Source organism: Cynocephalus volans, chromosome 2 (genome assembly GCF_027409185.1).
Source record: "Cynocephalus volans isolate mCynVol1 chromosome 2, mCynVol1.pri, whole genome shotgun sequence".
NCBI classification, from domain to species: Eukaryota; Metazoa; Chordata; class Mammalia; order Dermoptera; family Cynocephalidae; genus Cynocephalus; species Cynocephalus volans.
The window spans coordinates 13,203,440-13,217,645 of NC_084461.1; the positions used below are offsets into that span (position 1 = coordinate 13,203,440).

The following is a 14,206-nucleotide window of genomic DNA, read 5'->3' on the forward strand; positions in this document are numbered from 1 at the left end:
CCAGATGCAGCTGTCCCAGAATCATGAACCAAATAAACCTCTGTTCTTTATAAATTACCCAGTCTCGGGTATTTCTGTTATAGCAACACAAATGGACTAATACATATTCCAAAGTGTAAAATTTCCTGAACTCATCCCTAAATTATGGAGTCACCTACTTTGGGTCTTGAAGCCCTGCGTGTACCACCTATGCCATGTAGCATAATAGAAAAGTACAACTTTGGGATTAGACAGACCTGGACTTAAATCCCAGCTCTGTCCTCTTCCAGCTACATGACATTGGAGCTTTTGTTTCCTAAGTTATACATTTGAAATAAAACTACCTGCCTAACAGACTGGTAAGGATTTAAATATATTTAAAACTCCTGTATCCTCAGAAGCACCTAATAAATAAAAGATATAATCATATTTGTTTTACTTGCAAAAGAGTTATGACTACAACTTGTGGCAATATCAATGTGGGGACAAATTCCCAAGGAATGATATTAATCAAACCCACAAATTCCAGTTTCGAGCTCTTTGGAAGTTTTGCCCTTGATTTCTGAGTACACTCCAAGAAAAAGCGTAAGCCAGGCTCTGCAGGTTACCATCCACATTACCATCTCTAAGAATGTCTTAGTGAGGCCCAGCAGAATCAAACACAGTCATCGGTTTAATGGCCTTATAAACAGCCAAACAAGGGACAGCATATAAAAATGGCAAACGGGTTCGGTGGCATGAGAAAGCACCACATTTCTTCCATTCTGAGTTGCACATGTTTTTCACTTTTATCGTGTTAAAATTGGTGCATCTTATATTCAGCATCCTCTTATCATTGCTGTTAGTTGGGCACATGAGTGTCATTGCCAGCACTTGTGCGAACCAGCTGTCACCCCAAGTGTCATGATGAGGCCACTGCAGCACCTTGATATTTCAGTTGGCAAACAACTGAAGGTCCATTTGAGGAAGGAATGTGTGTCCTGGATTGTTCCTAAAAATCTTCACTGACACCTTCTGGGAAAGACCAGCATCGCAACTTGCACAATGGGTGTTAGTGGATTGGAATAAAATCCTGGAAGAGTTAGATCTAAAATGTGAAGAAGTTTTAGAAATATCTTAACTAATTCATTGCATTTATCTTTGTATGGATACACAGTGATGATATTTGATTTTTTAAGATCTATGTTTAAGTCTAAAAGAGCTTTTTCAGTTAAAATAAAATAAAAATTCTAAGAAAACAATGCATCCTAGTTTAGTCAACAGCTGTTTTTTCTTTCTTGGTGAATGACACAGTGGTGTATGTTTCATCTGATGATGGTTTAGGTCAAATGCAATGCAGTTTTATAAGCACTGATAATCAAGGAAAACTTCTTGGAGAAGATAAAATTTAAGGCAAGCTTTGAAGAAGCGCCAGATTCAAATAAATAGATAGGAAAAAGCAGAGATAACATATGTGGGAAGTGTCAAGAACAGGCATGGAGGCTGGAAGTCAAGACAGCCTGTTTTGTGCTGCAACTATGAGAAAAAATTATTGATTCATCCCTGAAAGGTATGTTAAGGCTGAACAGTGGGTGTCAACCTAAGGTAGCAACCCTTGCAGGCACTGGGAAGACGCTGAAGAATAAATTGACAAAAGTCCTCCTTAAGAAGATTACACTGGTAGGCAGGAAGGAGTGGAGTGAAGAGACAGTGAAGACAGTGTCCTTGGATGAAGAAATAAAGGATTCGATAGAAGGGTGGTAGCAGAGGTCTCCCCAAGCCACCCAAATATGAACAAACAAGCTGAATAAAAATATGCATGTCCCCTTGTCCCCATCCAGCATTCTGCTACCCCTAAGCTACTCCTATATAGAAATCCTAGTTAAAGAAGGACCAGTAAAGACTAGGTAAAACAAAGCTCACCAAAACACACACACACACACACACACACACACTGATGGAATCTGACAGCTGGTAGCAGAGGAAAGGAAACACAGTTGTCAGAGATTATTGCATTTTGTCCAGCATGGATAAAGCAAAGAATCAAAGGAACTCAAACAAGAATGGAGAAATCTAGAGAAAGAGTACATTTTGGAGACTGGATGTCTAAAGAAATGTAAATGTAGCTCTGATTCTTTACTCATCGTTTCGGTCTTTCCATCTTGAAAACGTGAAAGCCAGTATAATTATATGCAAGACCGAAAACATCCAGGACCTTTTTCTTTATTCCATCATTATAAAAAACTTATCACAAAAAGAAAATAAAGGAACCGATAATGTTTTGATGTTTTAATCATTTGAGCTGCACTGCCAAAATAAAATAATGATTCTAAAAGCTTCAAGTGAAGTGGTATCGTTTGTTGCTTTGGCCACCATTTTCATGAATTGAAATTGTACAGAAAAAGCTAAAAAAGATATACAAGTTTTCTGGAAGCCTCATCTGTCAAAATTCAAAAGAGAGAAGTGGGGGAAAGAGAGGAGAAATCCCAGAAGAGGATACGGAAAGCTGATGCATTTAGAGTAAAGGAAACATTAAACACAGCATCCAACTTCTGCAGGAGTAGATTGTAGGAAGAAAGGTGCCTGGTGCTAAATGCACCTTCCCGACGTTATTCTGCATAGTGCTTTTCATGTAGAAAGAGTAAGAACTGGAAATGTTTGGCACTGAGAGAGGGATATACTAAGGAAATACTATCTTGGGGGCATCCTATCTCCTTGTCCTGTCTTCCCTGGTGAAACTTCTACGTATCTCTGTAGAAATAATGTTTTCTTGGCTTTGGGAAGCGATATTTCTGATCCTGACTTTTGCACATGCTGGTTGGTTGTGTAGCCTTTGATAAACCACCACCATACTGGCCCCATTTTCCCCATGAATAACATGAGATAGGTGGCCCAGTGATCTTACAGGCACCTTCCATCTGTGAAAAATTCACAACCTAAGTGAGTGACCTTAGATCACATGCTAAAAGTATCTGCATTGCTACTTAACTTTAAGCATACGACATGCTTAAAGTAACTGCATTGTTATCTTAACATGAATTCTACATGTACTATCTTATAACATGGCACATAAAATATCGGAAAAATCATGATATCATTTAATCATCTGAGACTGACCACTTCAACATTGCAGTACTGGTACATCTATGATATTTTCTCCATAGGAATTTTTTTTCCATTCAGTTGCCCGAATCTTAAGCAAATGATGCTCCCTGGATCATGATATTTGTTCTTTGTATATAAAACTGTAGTGCTTTATAAAACTCTTCTTTCAAACCTAACCACACAAAGCTCAGGGGCTCTGAATGAAGATATGGAAATCAAATTTTAGGTGCAAACCATAGAGTTTATTATAGTAAGTCTTTCTGGCACCCTGCTTTTGGTACTGCTGCTCAGCACAGTTATTATTTATCATGTTGACCCTTTCCAGATCATATTGCCTACCTTGGTTATTCAATCATTCCTTGTGAGGCACAGAAAGAGAAATATCACATGTTCTCACTTATTTGTGGGAGCTAAAAATAAATAAATAAATATACAAACAACCTGGGGGGGAAGGGAGAAGACACAACAATCACAATTCCTTGAAGTTGATACAACAAGCGAACAGAAAAGACATTGTTGGGAGGGAGTGGGGAGAGGGAGGTGGGAGGGAGGTGTCGTAATGGGCCACAATAATCAACCACATTGTATATCGACAAAAGAAAACAAAACTAAAAAAAGTAAAAATAAAAATAATAAATAATAAAATCATGTATTTATTAAAAAAAAAAAGTGCTATGAGAACATAAAATAGGAGGCCTTGATCTTGTCTGGAGGAGGTTAGAGAAAACCTTCCATAGAGGGGAGTATTTGAATTGAGATGTAAAGGATAAGTAGAAAGTAAGTGGACGTCACATGAACGCATAAGATGCTCAGCCTTCCAAGAGAAATAGAGTTCGAGGTTTGAAAAGAATAAAGACATTTTTTCTAGAGGAGAAAATTGACCAGGAAAAATTTTCAGGATGGAAGGGAAATACTGAGGGCCCATTTAAAGTGCGTGATCATAAATTTATAGTAAAAAAAGCCTTTTCTCTTGTTTTAGGCTTATTCTAGGAGCACTGAGATGCTCGGGCACAGGCACTGGAAAATGAATAGCTACATTCACATAGGATGAGGGTTTTAGCAAAGAGCTGATCTGATCAATTTACATTCTATTTTCTTCTAGTATGCCATGACTTTGGATAAGAGCTGCAACAAAAATATCCATCTCAAATTACTTCGGTGTATAGTAGAAAGTAAAGACCAAATTAAAGGTTTTTTTCTCCCCTGTCAAGTGAATAAACAATTTTCTCAAAAAAAAAAAATTAAGCACTATTTCATACATAACTCATAAAAATAACACTTCTTTAATTAAAGCTTATTTGTAATTATAACCTAAAGGAAAACCAACAGCATAGGAATGACCCTATGCCTTAATTACTTGTGCTTTCAGAAATACAAGATCCAAACAAAGATATGACTAGTATTAATTAGACAGATGAGAATCCTTATTAATGTGATAATTCTAGTTTTGTGAAAGCAGTAGGAGCTAATGACCTTTACCCTTATGATACCCTTTAGTTGATATTTTTCCAATGCACATATGGCCATTCACCTTTCTTAAACACCATAACATAACTTGCAATAAATATCATTTCTGTCTATTGTAATACATGATTATTTTCCCAAATATAAAGCAACAAAAACTCCAACTCATATTCACTCTTATTTGGTTCTGCTCTAGTATATCTGGGCTGATTGGTCAGCTCAGTTTGTTACAGTGTGGTGCTGATAATACCAAGGTCCATGGTTCTATACCTGTAATAGTCACTACAAAAAAAAAAAGAGATTAAAAAAGGAAAAATATATTTCATTATACAAGTCACTGCCCATACCACGATCTGGTCTCTGGGATTGAAGATGGCAAGGAGCAGTGAATAATGCTGAGAAAGTCCTCAGCCTGCTGCACCCGCTCCTGCTGAGTGCCACCAGCAGACACTCACAACCCTGCAGAAAGCCAAGATGACAGCTGTGGAAATGGAGATCAAGGGTTCAGGTTTCACTGAGGGATCATTCTGGGGGCGATCTTTTTTATCACTTTTGTGTTAGGTTTTGTTAAACAGAGAAAGAAATAAGTAGAGAGTTAGGTTGGCCAACGAACATAAAAATTCTCATTTAAAATTGCACATAGGCCCTATTTGCTTTTCTCTTGTGCTAAGGTATCATGAAATGGTAACCTCAAAATCCCTTCCTATAGAAAGATTTAATGACAAAAATGAATCAAATGTCATTCAGTATAAAATAAAATTCCAATATTTGGAATTGTTAGCTGAGCCATTCAAGAGACATTTTCTCAAAGCAACAAAGAATAACCCAGCCCAGGGCCTCTAATATCACCCCTTTGGAAGCACATTAATTAACCGCCATCATAGAGGAGCTTCCCAACGTGTGATACCTTGACTTTGCAAACCCCCTTTTACTGTTATTTTTATCATAAATGAAAACCCATGAAAATAAGGAAGATGTATTTATAAACACCAATGGTTAGCACTCAACACCCGTGCCAAAGGGGTTGGCACTAAAATGGAATGCATTGATTTGAGAGGCAGAAAAACGTTTGATTGCAAGCATGGGATCCAATACAGCAAATCCATTTATCTGAAACCAGACAGTAGTTTCTGCAAAGAAGGTTTTGTATCTCTTTGAAAAGTTTAAGAATAGGCTTGTGGAGACATCAAAGGAAGTCATTTCCAGCAAGAAAGAGAATAATTTGATCACCACAGTAATAGAGCGAGCAGTTGGCGGCAGATCAGAGTTCAGAGCAGGCACAGGGGCTATGCTTTTGGTGACTCTCAACCTCCACCAATACCATTGCAAGCTCAGAGGGCAGCGGAAGAACTGCTTAGTAAATGAACGAACATTTATAACCTCATCGAGGGTCTAATTAGGGCTTTAAACCCCCAACTACCTACAGTTACAAACTATATTAGAGTTAGTCCACCACCAACAAAACAAAATGTATACTGCCAAGGAAGACAAAAATAACCCAATTTATCTACCTGGTGTTTTCTGTATTTCACCTTTCTTAGACAGCATAACATAACTTGTAATAAATGTCATTACTACCTATCGATGTTAACAGACAAATCTCAGACATTGCTGTTTTCTTCAACCATAAAAATGCTAAAATAGCATTTCAAAGTTCAAACACAAACTCCGTTTACCACACACATAAAGAATAAGTTCATTTTATTGCTAACAAAACTAAAATACAGAAACTCTATGCAGACCAAATATTCCTTCAGAGCTTCTTTGAGGATGAGTTTCAAGCTTACTTCTTATCAAAACCAGCATTACAACTTCCTGACACAGCAGAAGTGACAGGACACCCAGGGAATATATACATACATTCCTATTACAAGTAGATTTAGCAATTTGCTTTATAATGCAGTATCTAGTTCCTGCTTCTTAAAGCATTGCCGGCTTCCTGATTTTCCATCTGTTATTGACTCTCTACTGGAAACAGTTAACACTGGGCCTTATATTCAAATGTGGCCCCACATCAAATGTGTAGATTCAGACATCTAAATGAAATGGCGCAGTTAACTCCATAAGTCAACTTTCATGGACTGAAGTAAATTCCAAGTTGGGGACATAAATGTACCTAGGTATGAAAATATGATAGCCAGGAGAAGGAAAGAATTTTGAAAATATAGAACTTACCTGTGATTTAGCATTTGACATAAAAACAATCTGAATAATTACTTTCTTTGGGTTGTTTTAAATTTCAAACATTACATCATCAAAAACATAGGACTATTTCTCTTTTAATAGAAACAAAGATAGCAAAGAAAGACCCTAAATATCAAACCTGATGCATAATTCCTTTTCTAGGTGGTAACAAAGTTAATTCCATATTTTAGGTATGATTTAGAAAGAAATGCTATATAGTTTAAGAAAACAGTTAACTATAGCTCATTAATAGCACCAAAGACAACCACTGTATATTTATTAAGCTTCTCTGATATACCCACAATAATGTTATTAAGACATAGCTCCTTCCCTGAGTCTGTAATCTAGCAAAGGAGATAAAACTAAATAAGGAAACAACTAGTCAACAATAAAATATTAAACTGTAAGATCCTATCGAGACATGTGGGAATCCAGGCTGCTGTATCAAGCTCGTGAGTCAAAATATGTGAAATATACCCTTAATATGTAATAAGATTGAAAAGATAAGAACTTTTTATAAATTTCAATTTTTAAATCAGTCTAAAACACTGAATAAAGTAGGAGCAAGAGCACACCTAAAACTTAAAGGGAAAAAATTCAAAGCTAACTAAAGTCTGTAGGATTTTCCTTTTATAATAGAAGAAAATAAATGAAAACATATTCCTGAGGTAAGTGCTCTTAAAGTGAGCTAGAGCAGGCCAAGAGAAAATAGTTTCTCTGCTTTTCTGCTTTATTCCTACCGCTTTTCCAAAACAGAGGGTTAACATTTGAATCTGCTCCAATAGAAAATTCTAGAAGAACAGTATATCCCCGATCCCCATTAAACCACCCCACTGTTCATCTCTCTGCCATTCCACCTTCCACGTCCAGGTCGCCTCTTCCTCATTCTCTCTTAACATTCCCACCCACTTTTGGTCTCCCTCTTTCCTTACCATAAAGCCTAAAAGGAAAATCATCTCTCAGCCAAATATCTCACATCATCACCAATGCTCTTGCCATTCGGAGCATCATTTTGAAACAAGTTAGGATCACACAATCAACATGAAGGTGAAGGCAGTCCAAGACAACATGTCTTCATGAGTGGGTTTCATTGCCAAACAACGAAAAGGAGAAAACAGGATGTGCCCAATTCATGACATAATAATAAGAGAGCACAGAAAAACAAAACTTGAAGGGGTTAATTTGTTGAGTGATGTAGAGCAATAGGAGAAAATCTATTGCTTTTCTAATCCAGAAAATGCTCAAAGATGCACACGGCAGTCTCCTGGGAGAAAATGGGAGGCAATTACGACTAAAGAACTACAGTTGAAGGCCATTTTTCTCCAAACTGTTATCCCCGTTTGAGAATTACACTTCTCTTTTTTCTAAAGAAAATTAATGAAATGGAAAACATTTTTAAATCACAAAAGTTTGTCCTGTAAAAAGTTTTTGAAAGGGAAAGCACTCCATTTAGAGTTGATCCCTAATTAGTTCTATTCAATTCTTGTAGAGATTAAGCCTTATTACAGATCAGTTCGAAACTTGCATTTCAAAGTAAAAATTTTATTCTAGTATATATAGAGAAAATCAAGGCCTGAGGGGAGGGGAGGTCCTCACCAAGAGCATGTAATGATGAAGAAAGAACTGCGAGAATCTCCCGCCCTTCCCTGCAGCCCCTCCAGACCCCCATCGCATGGTGCACTCTGACCAGGTACATGCTTCCCTAAATGCACTTTCATAATCTGCCTGAAACACACGTCCTGCTTCTGTGCCGGCCACTGTCCCATTCATCTGTCAAGAACCTGTTCCCATTTCCCTCCCTCTGTGAAGTTCTTCCTGAATCTCAGGGCCCCCTCTCTGAAATTCTATTGTTCATTCCTCTATTCTAATAGTAGTCAGACTAAATAATATTACATTTGAGAAATATGATTTATACTAGGGTTTCTTTTAAACAAGGGCTTTGAATACTGAGATTAGCACAGCATCTGACACACAATAGGTGCTCATTAAATACATATTGAATGATAATTTTTAGTTACCTATATGTGTATAGTAATAAACTAAAATATTTCCTTTCTTTAAGTAATACCTCTATTTTTTAATCCCCTTGAAGTGTCCTCTTTTTGCCATTGTTGTTCTCATTCTTGTCATTTTTTTTTTTTCCAATTTGCTGCTATAGATAGTGATAGCAGTGTTTGGGGATGTGCAATAGAAGCATTGATAAATGTAGAAGGCAAATTCTAGCCCCTCCCATAAGTGTCACTTTTCTTGTCTGTGCCCCTAGTTAATTAGAGGATGCAAACTTGCTTTTTCTGCATTTCTACATTCCTCTATTAGCCTAGACTGAAGCATGAGGTTTACATCACTATCAACTCTCATATTTTTTCTTGCATTGAAATATAAGGCAGGTGCTCTTTTTTATTACCATTTTACTGAGTGATTATCAAATGGGATAGAATTGCAAACTGGAATTTTGTGAACTGAATTATTCATAAGAGTGAATTTCAACATACTGAGCATTAACTTACCATTACTCAAAGCCATCGGCTAATGTTTGCAAATATTTTCCTTACAGGGAATTGTTGCAATATTATTTGTGATGCAGGGGTGTGAAATTGGTAAAGTTCTACTATTAATAACGGACCTATAGACACATGAAAAGAGCTCTGTACCTGCAACCCACAGTCCTAGCTTTATCGGGCTTTTTCTTTTCCAAGAAGAAATCCTCAGAATTCCAGTTACAAGATTTACAGCATTTCAGTCTCATGCCCTATAAAATCTTATGTTCAGAGGTTAATAAAATGAGATTAATCCAGAGATACTACATGTTGGTTCTTTTTTCCTTTCAAGCACAATATACTAAATAAAGCAGTCTATACTAGGGAAAGAGGGATTCTGGAAACAGCTGACTGCTAGTGGAGGTTAGCTGCCATCCAGTGGCTGAAAGTATAACTCACCCATTGCCTGCACAGCTGAAGAAGTGCAAAACAGACCCATGTCTAAGGAGTACATCAAAGATTACCAACAATTTACATTTACTGTCTCATGTTTACAAAGAAGATAGAATGGTGGAAAAATTATTGAATGTTTTAATGGAAGAGAATCCAAAGACTGCTCTTACAATTCGAAGCCATAAAAAACCTGTCTTTGTGTTCCAATAGTTTCTTTTTCAAAAGTTCCCAATTTAGAAACTTTGCCTGCCTACATCACATGAGCCAAGCTAAATAATAAAAGAATCATAACTAATAAAATACATCTGACTGCGTGGAAGATGGTACACTGAAGAGGCCAAAACTTTGATATCAATCTCTAAATAAGAAAAACATGCTAATATATGCATATAGCAATCCCAATATTGATAGTTACATAATGAATTCACTAAGTTGACTGATCATTTTCTTTTATTTAAAGTGTAATATTATTGTCTTCTTTAAGATCCTTAATCTCTTCTAAACAATTCCATTACTAATGTTTTGAAATACAGTTTTTGATGTTTTATTATAAGAATTGTAAATATTTATTGTGGGAAACATTAGAAAAATAAATATCATCATAATTTGAACACTGTTATCATATATTATTCCAGCCTATGAGACATGCCATAGCTCCCATTTTCATAAAATATATATATACACACATACATATGTGTCTATATATGCATATATATACCTTTATTTTTAGTTTAAAAAGTTTCATGAAGACTTTCTCATATTACTGAATAATCTGTAAAATATGATTTAATGGTTGCATATCATATTGATTAGATAGGTCTTAATTAACTTAGCTGATGTCTATTTGTTTTTTACTTTTAGATTGGTTCCAATTTTTCACTATTATAAATAACACTGTAATGAATATTCCTGTGTATAAATCCTTGTATAGATCACGGCTTATTTATTCCAATAAATTATCAGAAAAAAAAATTATCCCTTAAAAAGTATACCCTTTGGTTGTCATGATAAATTTAATGTATTTTTTTAATTTTTTTTTTTTTTTGTAGATATACAATGTGGTTGATTATTGTGGCCCTTTACCAAAACCCCCCTCCCTCCTCCCTCTCCCCCCTCCCACCAAACAATGTCCTTTCTGTTTGCTTGTCGTATCAACTTCAAGGAATTGCAGTTGTTATGTCTTCTTCCCCCCCCCCCCAGGGTTTTTTTGTGTGTGTGTGAATTTATTTATTTATTTTTAGCTCCCACCAATAAGTGAAAACATGTGGTATTTCTCTTTCTGTGCCTGACTTGTTTCACTTAATATAATTCTCTCAAGGTCCATCCATGTTGTTGCAAATGGCAGTATTTCATTCGTTTTTATAGCTGAGTAGTATTCCATTGTGTAGATGTACCACATTTTCCGTATCCACTCATCCGATGATGGACATTTGGGCTGGTTCCAACTCTTGGCTATTGTAAAGAGTGCTGCGATGAACACTGGGGAACAGGTATACCTTCGACTTGATGATTTCCATTCCTCTGGGTATATTCCCAACAGTGGGATAGCTGGGTCGTATGGTAGATCTATCTGCAATTGTTTGAGGAACCTCCATACCATTTTCCATAGAGGCTACACCATTTTGCAGTCCCACCAACAATGTATGAGAGTTCCTTTTTCTCCGCAACCTCGCCAGCATTTATCGTCCAGGGTCTTTTGGATTTTAGCCATCCTAACTGGGGTGAGATGGTATCTCAGTGTAGTTTTGATTTGCATTTCCCGGATGCTGAGTGATGTTGAGCATTTTTTCATATGTCTGTTGGTCATTTGTATATCTTCCTTAGAGAAATGCCTACTTAGCTCTTTTGCCCATTTTTTAATTGGTTTGCTTGTTTCTTTCTTGTAAAGTTGTTTGAGTTCCTTATATATTCTGGATATTAATCCTTTGTCAGATGTATATTTCGCAAATATTTTCTCCCACCAAAACCTGTGGGATACTGCAAAAGCAGTATTAAGGGGGAAATTTATTGCATTAAATGCTCACTTCAGAAGAACGGAAGATGGCAAGTGAACAACCTAACACTTCACCTTAAAGAACTAGAAAAACAAGAACAATCCAAACCTAAAGTTAGCAGACGGAAAGAAATCATTAAGATCAGAGCAGAACTGAATGAAATTGAAACCCAAAAAACAATACAAAAGATCAATGAATCAAAAAGTTGGTTTTTTGAAAAGATAAATAAAATTGACAAACCATTAGCATGGCTAACAAAAAAAAGGAGAAGATTCAAATAACAAAAATTAGAAATGAAAAAGGTGATATTACAACTGATTCATCTGAAATACAAGGAATCACTTAAGACTACTATAAACAACTGTACGCCAACAAGTTTGAAAATCTGGAGGACATGGATAAATTTCTGGACACACACAAGCTCCCAAAACTGAGCCATGAAGAAATTTAATGTAATTTTGTTTCATCTTTGCCTACACGATAGGTAAGAAACAATAAGTCACCACTGTTATCTCCTTGCAAGTTTAACTTTCAAGTCTTTGACAATAGTGAAAATGAACATTTTAAGAATATTTATTAACCATCCGTGTTTTGTTGATTTTTTTTTACTTTGCTGAATTGCCTGCTCATGTCCTTCCTATCTTTCCTCTGATAATTTTCCATCTATTGATTTGATGTTTAAAACTGGATAAAGATACAGCACTCATTCAGAAAACGAATAGCTGCTTCAATATTACTATCATACAAAGTAGAATTGAAGAAAAAAAGCTTAAATATTTGGATCATTTTACTTTTATTTAAAAAAAAAAAAAAGTCTAATCCCCTATGGGTAGCTAAGTACCAAAAAACAGTATTACAAGAAATAAGCAAAACCTGTCAGAAACACTGGTAACATTAACAGAAAAACTATTGTTAAAGAGTGTTCTAATAGAATGTTTTAATAGAAATATATTAAACCTTATAATCCCCCCAAATTACTCTTTTATAGTGCCATAGAGGCTTAACAAAGTTAATCATTTATTAGAACACAGAAAACCTTAATGCATTTAAAAGAGCAGAAGTCATCGAAGTCACAATCTCCTACAATACTTTTATAAGTTGGTCATTAATCATGAAGTAATTTTATATCTCTCAGCTGCTTTTAAATTTAGAAAAAGACTCCTTTTAAATTACTATTGGGTCCTTGCAGAACTCGAAATTGCAAATACAGACCATTTTGCATATAACAAGTTCCACTAAAAACTCAAGAGGTCTGTCTGGTAGAGAGAGGAAGGAAGGTGACAGTGAGGAATGCTAGGTCACAAGGGTCGGGGAAGGGTGCCCCTAGTCAGGCTGACTTGGCCAAACCAGTCCTGACTTAAGGACTGGGCTCTGCCTCATGATGCCCTGAGTGCAGGTCCCTTTCGGGATCAGCTCAGTGCCCAGCACATGTCTCTGGCACTCCCCAGGTACTTGAGAGAAGGAACGGGGCCCTGAAGGTGGGACCCAGAGCAGAGAAAGGGTGGGAACTGAAGGGGGTTTTTACCACCTGGGGTCTCCTTCATTCTTTCCCTGCTCCCAAGTCCCCTCTCTGGAATTCTGAATGAGTTCTACCACTGCTTCCCTGCAATGGGAAGAGAGCCCTTTTCCTTTTATTTATTTTTTTTTTAAGTTTTTTTACAATTTATTAGTCCTCTTGTGAAAACGTCACAAAATTATCACAGATGAAGTCATTGCAGAATCTTTACTCCTTCTGTTATCCAATCTCCAGCTCACTTTTTGCCAGCACCAACACTGGCCTTTGCAGTCCCCCTGACTTTCTTCATTCTGTTCTTGCGTTCCTTTTGCTGTTTTCTTGAGGTCTTTTTCTTCTCATACAAGCCATGTCTTGCGAGTCTGTGTTTGGGTTCATTTTTCTTTGCATAATCCAAGGAATCATAAATCATGCCAAAGCCAGTTGTCTTGCCACCACCAAAATGTGTTCTGAATCCAAACACAAAGATGATATCTGGTGTAGTCTTGTACATTTTGGCTAGTTTTTCCCGAATTTCTGTCTTAGGTACTGTTGCCTTCCCAGGGTGAAGAACGTCAATGACCATTTGTTTCCTCTGAAGTAGTCGGTTGGTCATGAACTTCCTGGTCCGGATAGTTACTGTGTCATTCATGATGGCGGCCTACGCTCGGGAAGTCAAGGAGGAAAAGAGCCCTTTTCCTTTTAAAAATACACAAATCTTCAGTTTTTCATACAGCCTCCTGCAAAAGTGCTTTCAGTCCCTTTAGACTTTAAGGAATTTGTTGGATTCAGGCAACTCTGGGGGAGCAAATGCAAGAAACAGGGTGAAGAGAAACCGAGTTGGACCCTAAATGACACAATGGGGGAGCAGGAGGGGGGCTCAAAGTTCCAACCCTCTAATCACATGGTTAGTTCCTCTGGCAACCCCAGCCCCCAGCCTGAATCTACCTAGGGGCCCCCAGCCACGGGTTATTTCACTAGCATACAAAAGACACTCGGGAAATTCCAAGGGTCTTAGAAGCTCTTGTGTCAGGAACCTAGGTCTAAGACCTAATATTATAACAATAGATGCTGCTTAG

At 36.8% G+C, this 14,206-nt stretch overlaps 1 protein-coding gene across 1 annotated transcript; it reads right to left on the reverse strand.

The window, feature by feature from the left end:
* Positions 1–13,279: 13,279 nt before the first annotated feature.
* LOC134369924 (small ribosomal subunit protein eS24-like) lies at positions 13,280–13,812 on the reverse strand. Its single transcript, XM_063086765.1, has one exon. The coding sequence runs from the start codon at positions 13,777–13,779 to the stop codon at positions 13,387–13,389; it is 393 nt and encodes a 130-aa protein (XP_062942835.1). The 5' UTR covers positions 13,780–13,812; the 3' UTR covers positions 13,280–13,386.
* Between the last annotated feature and the right edge of the window lie 394 nt (positions 13,813–14,206).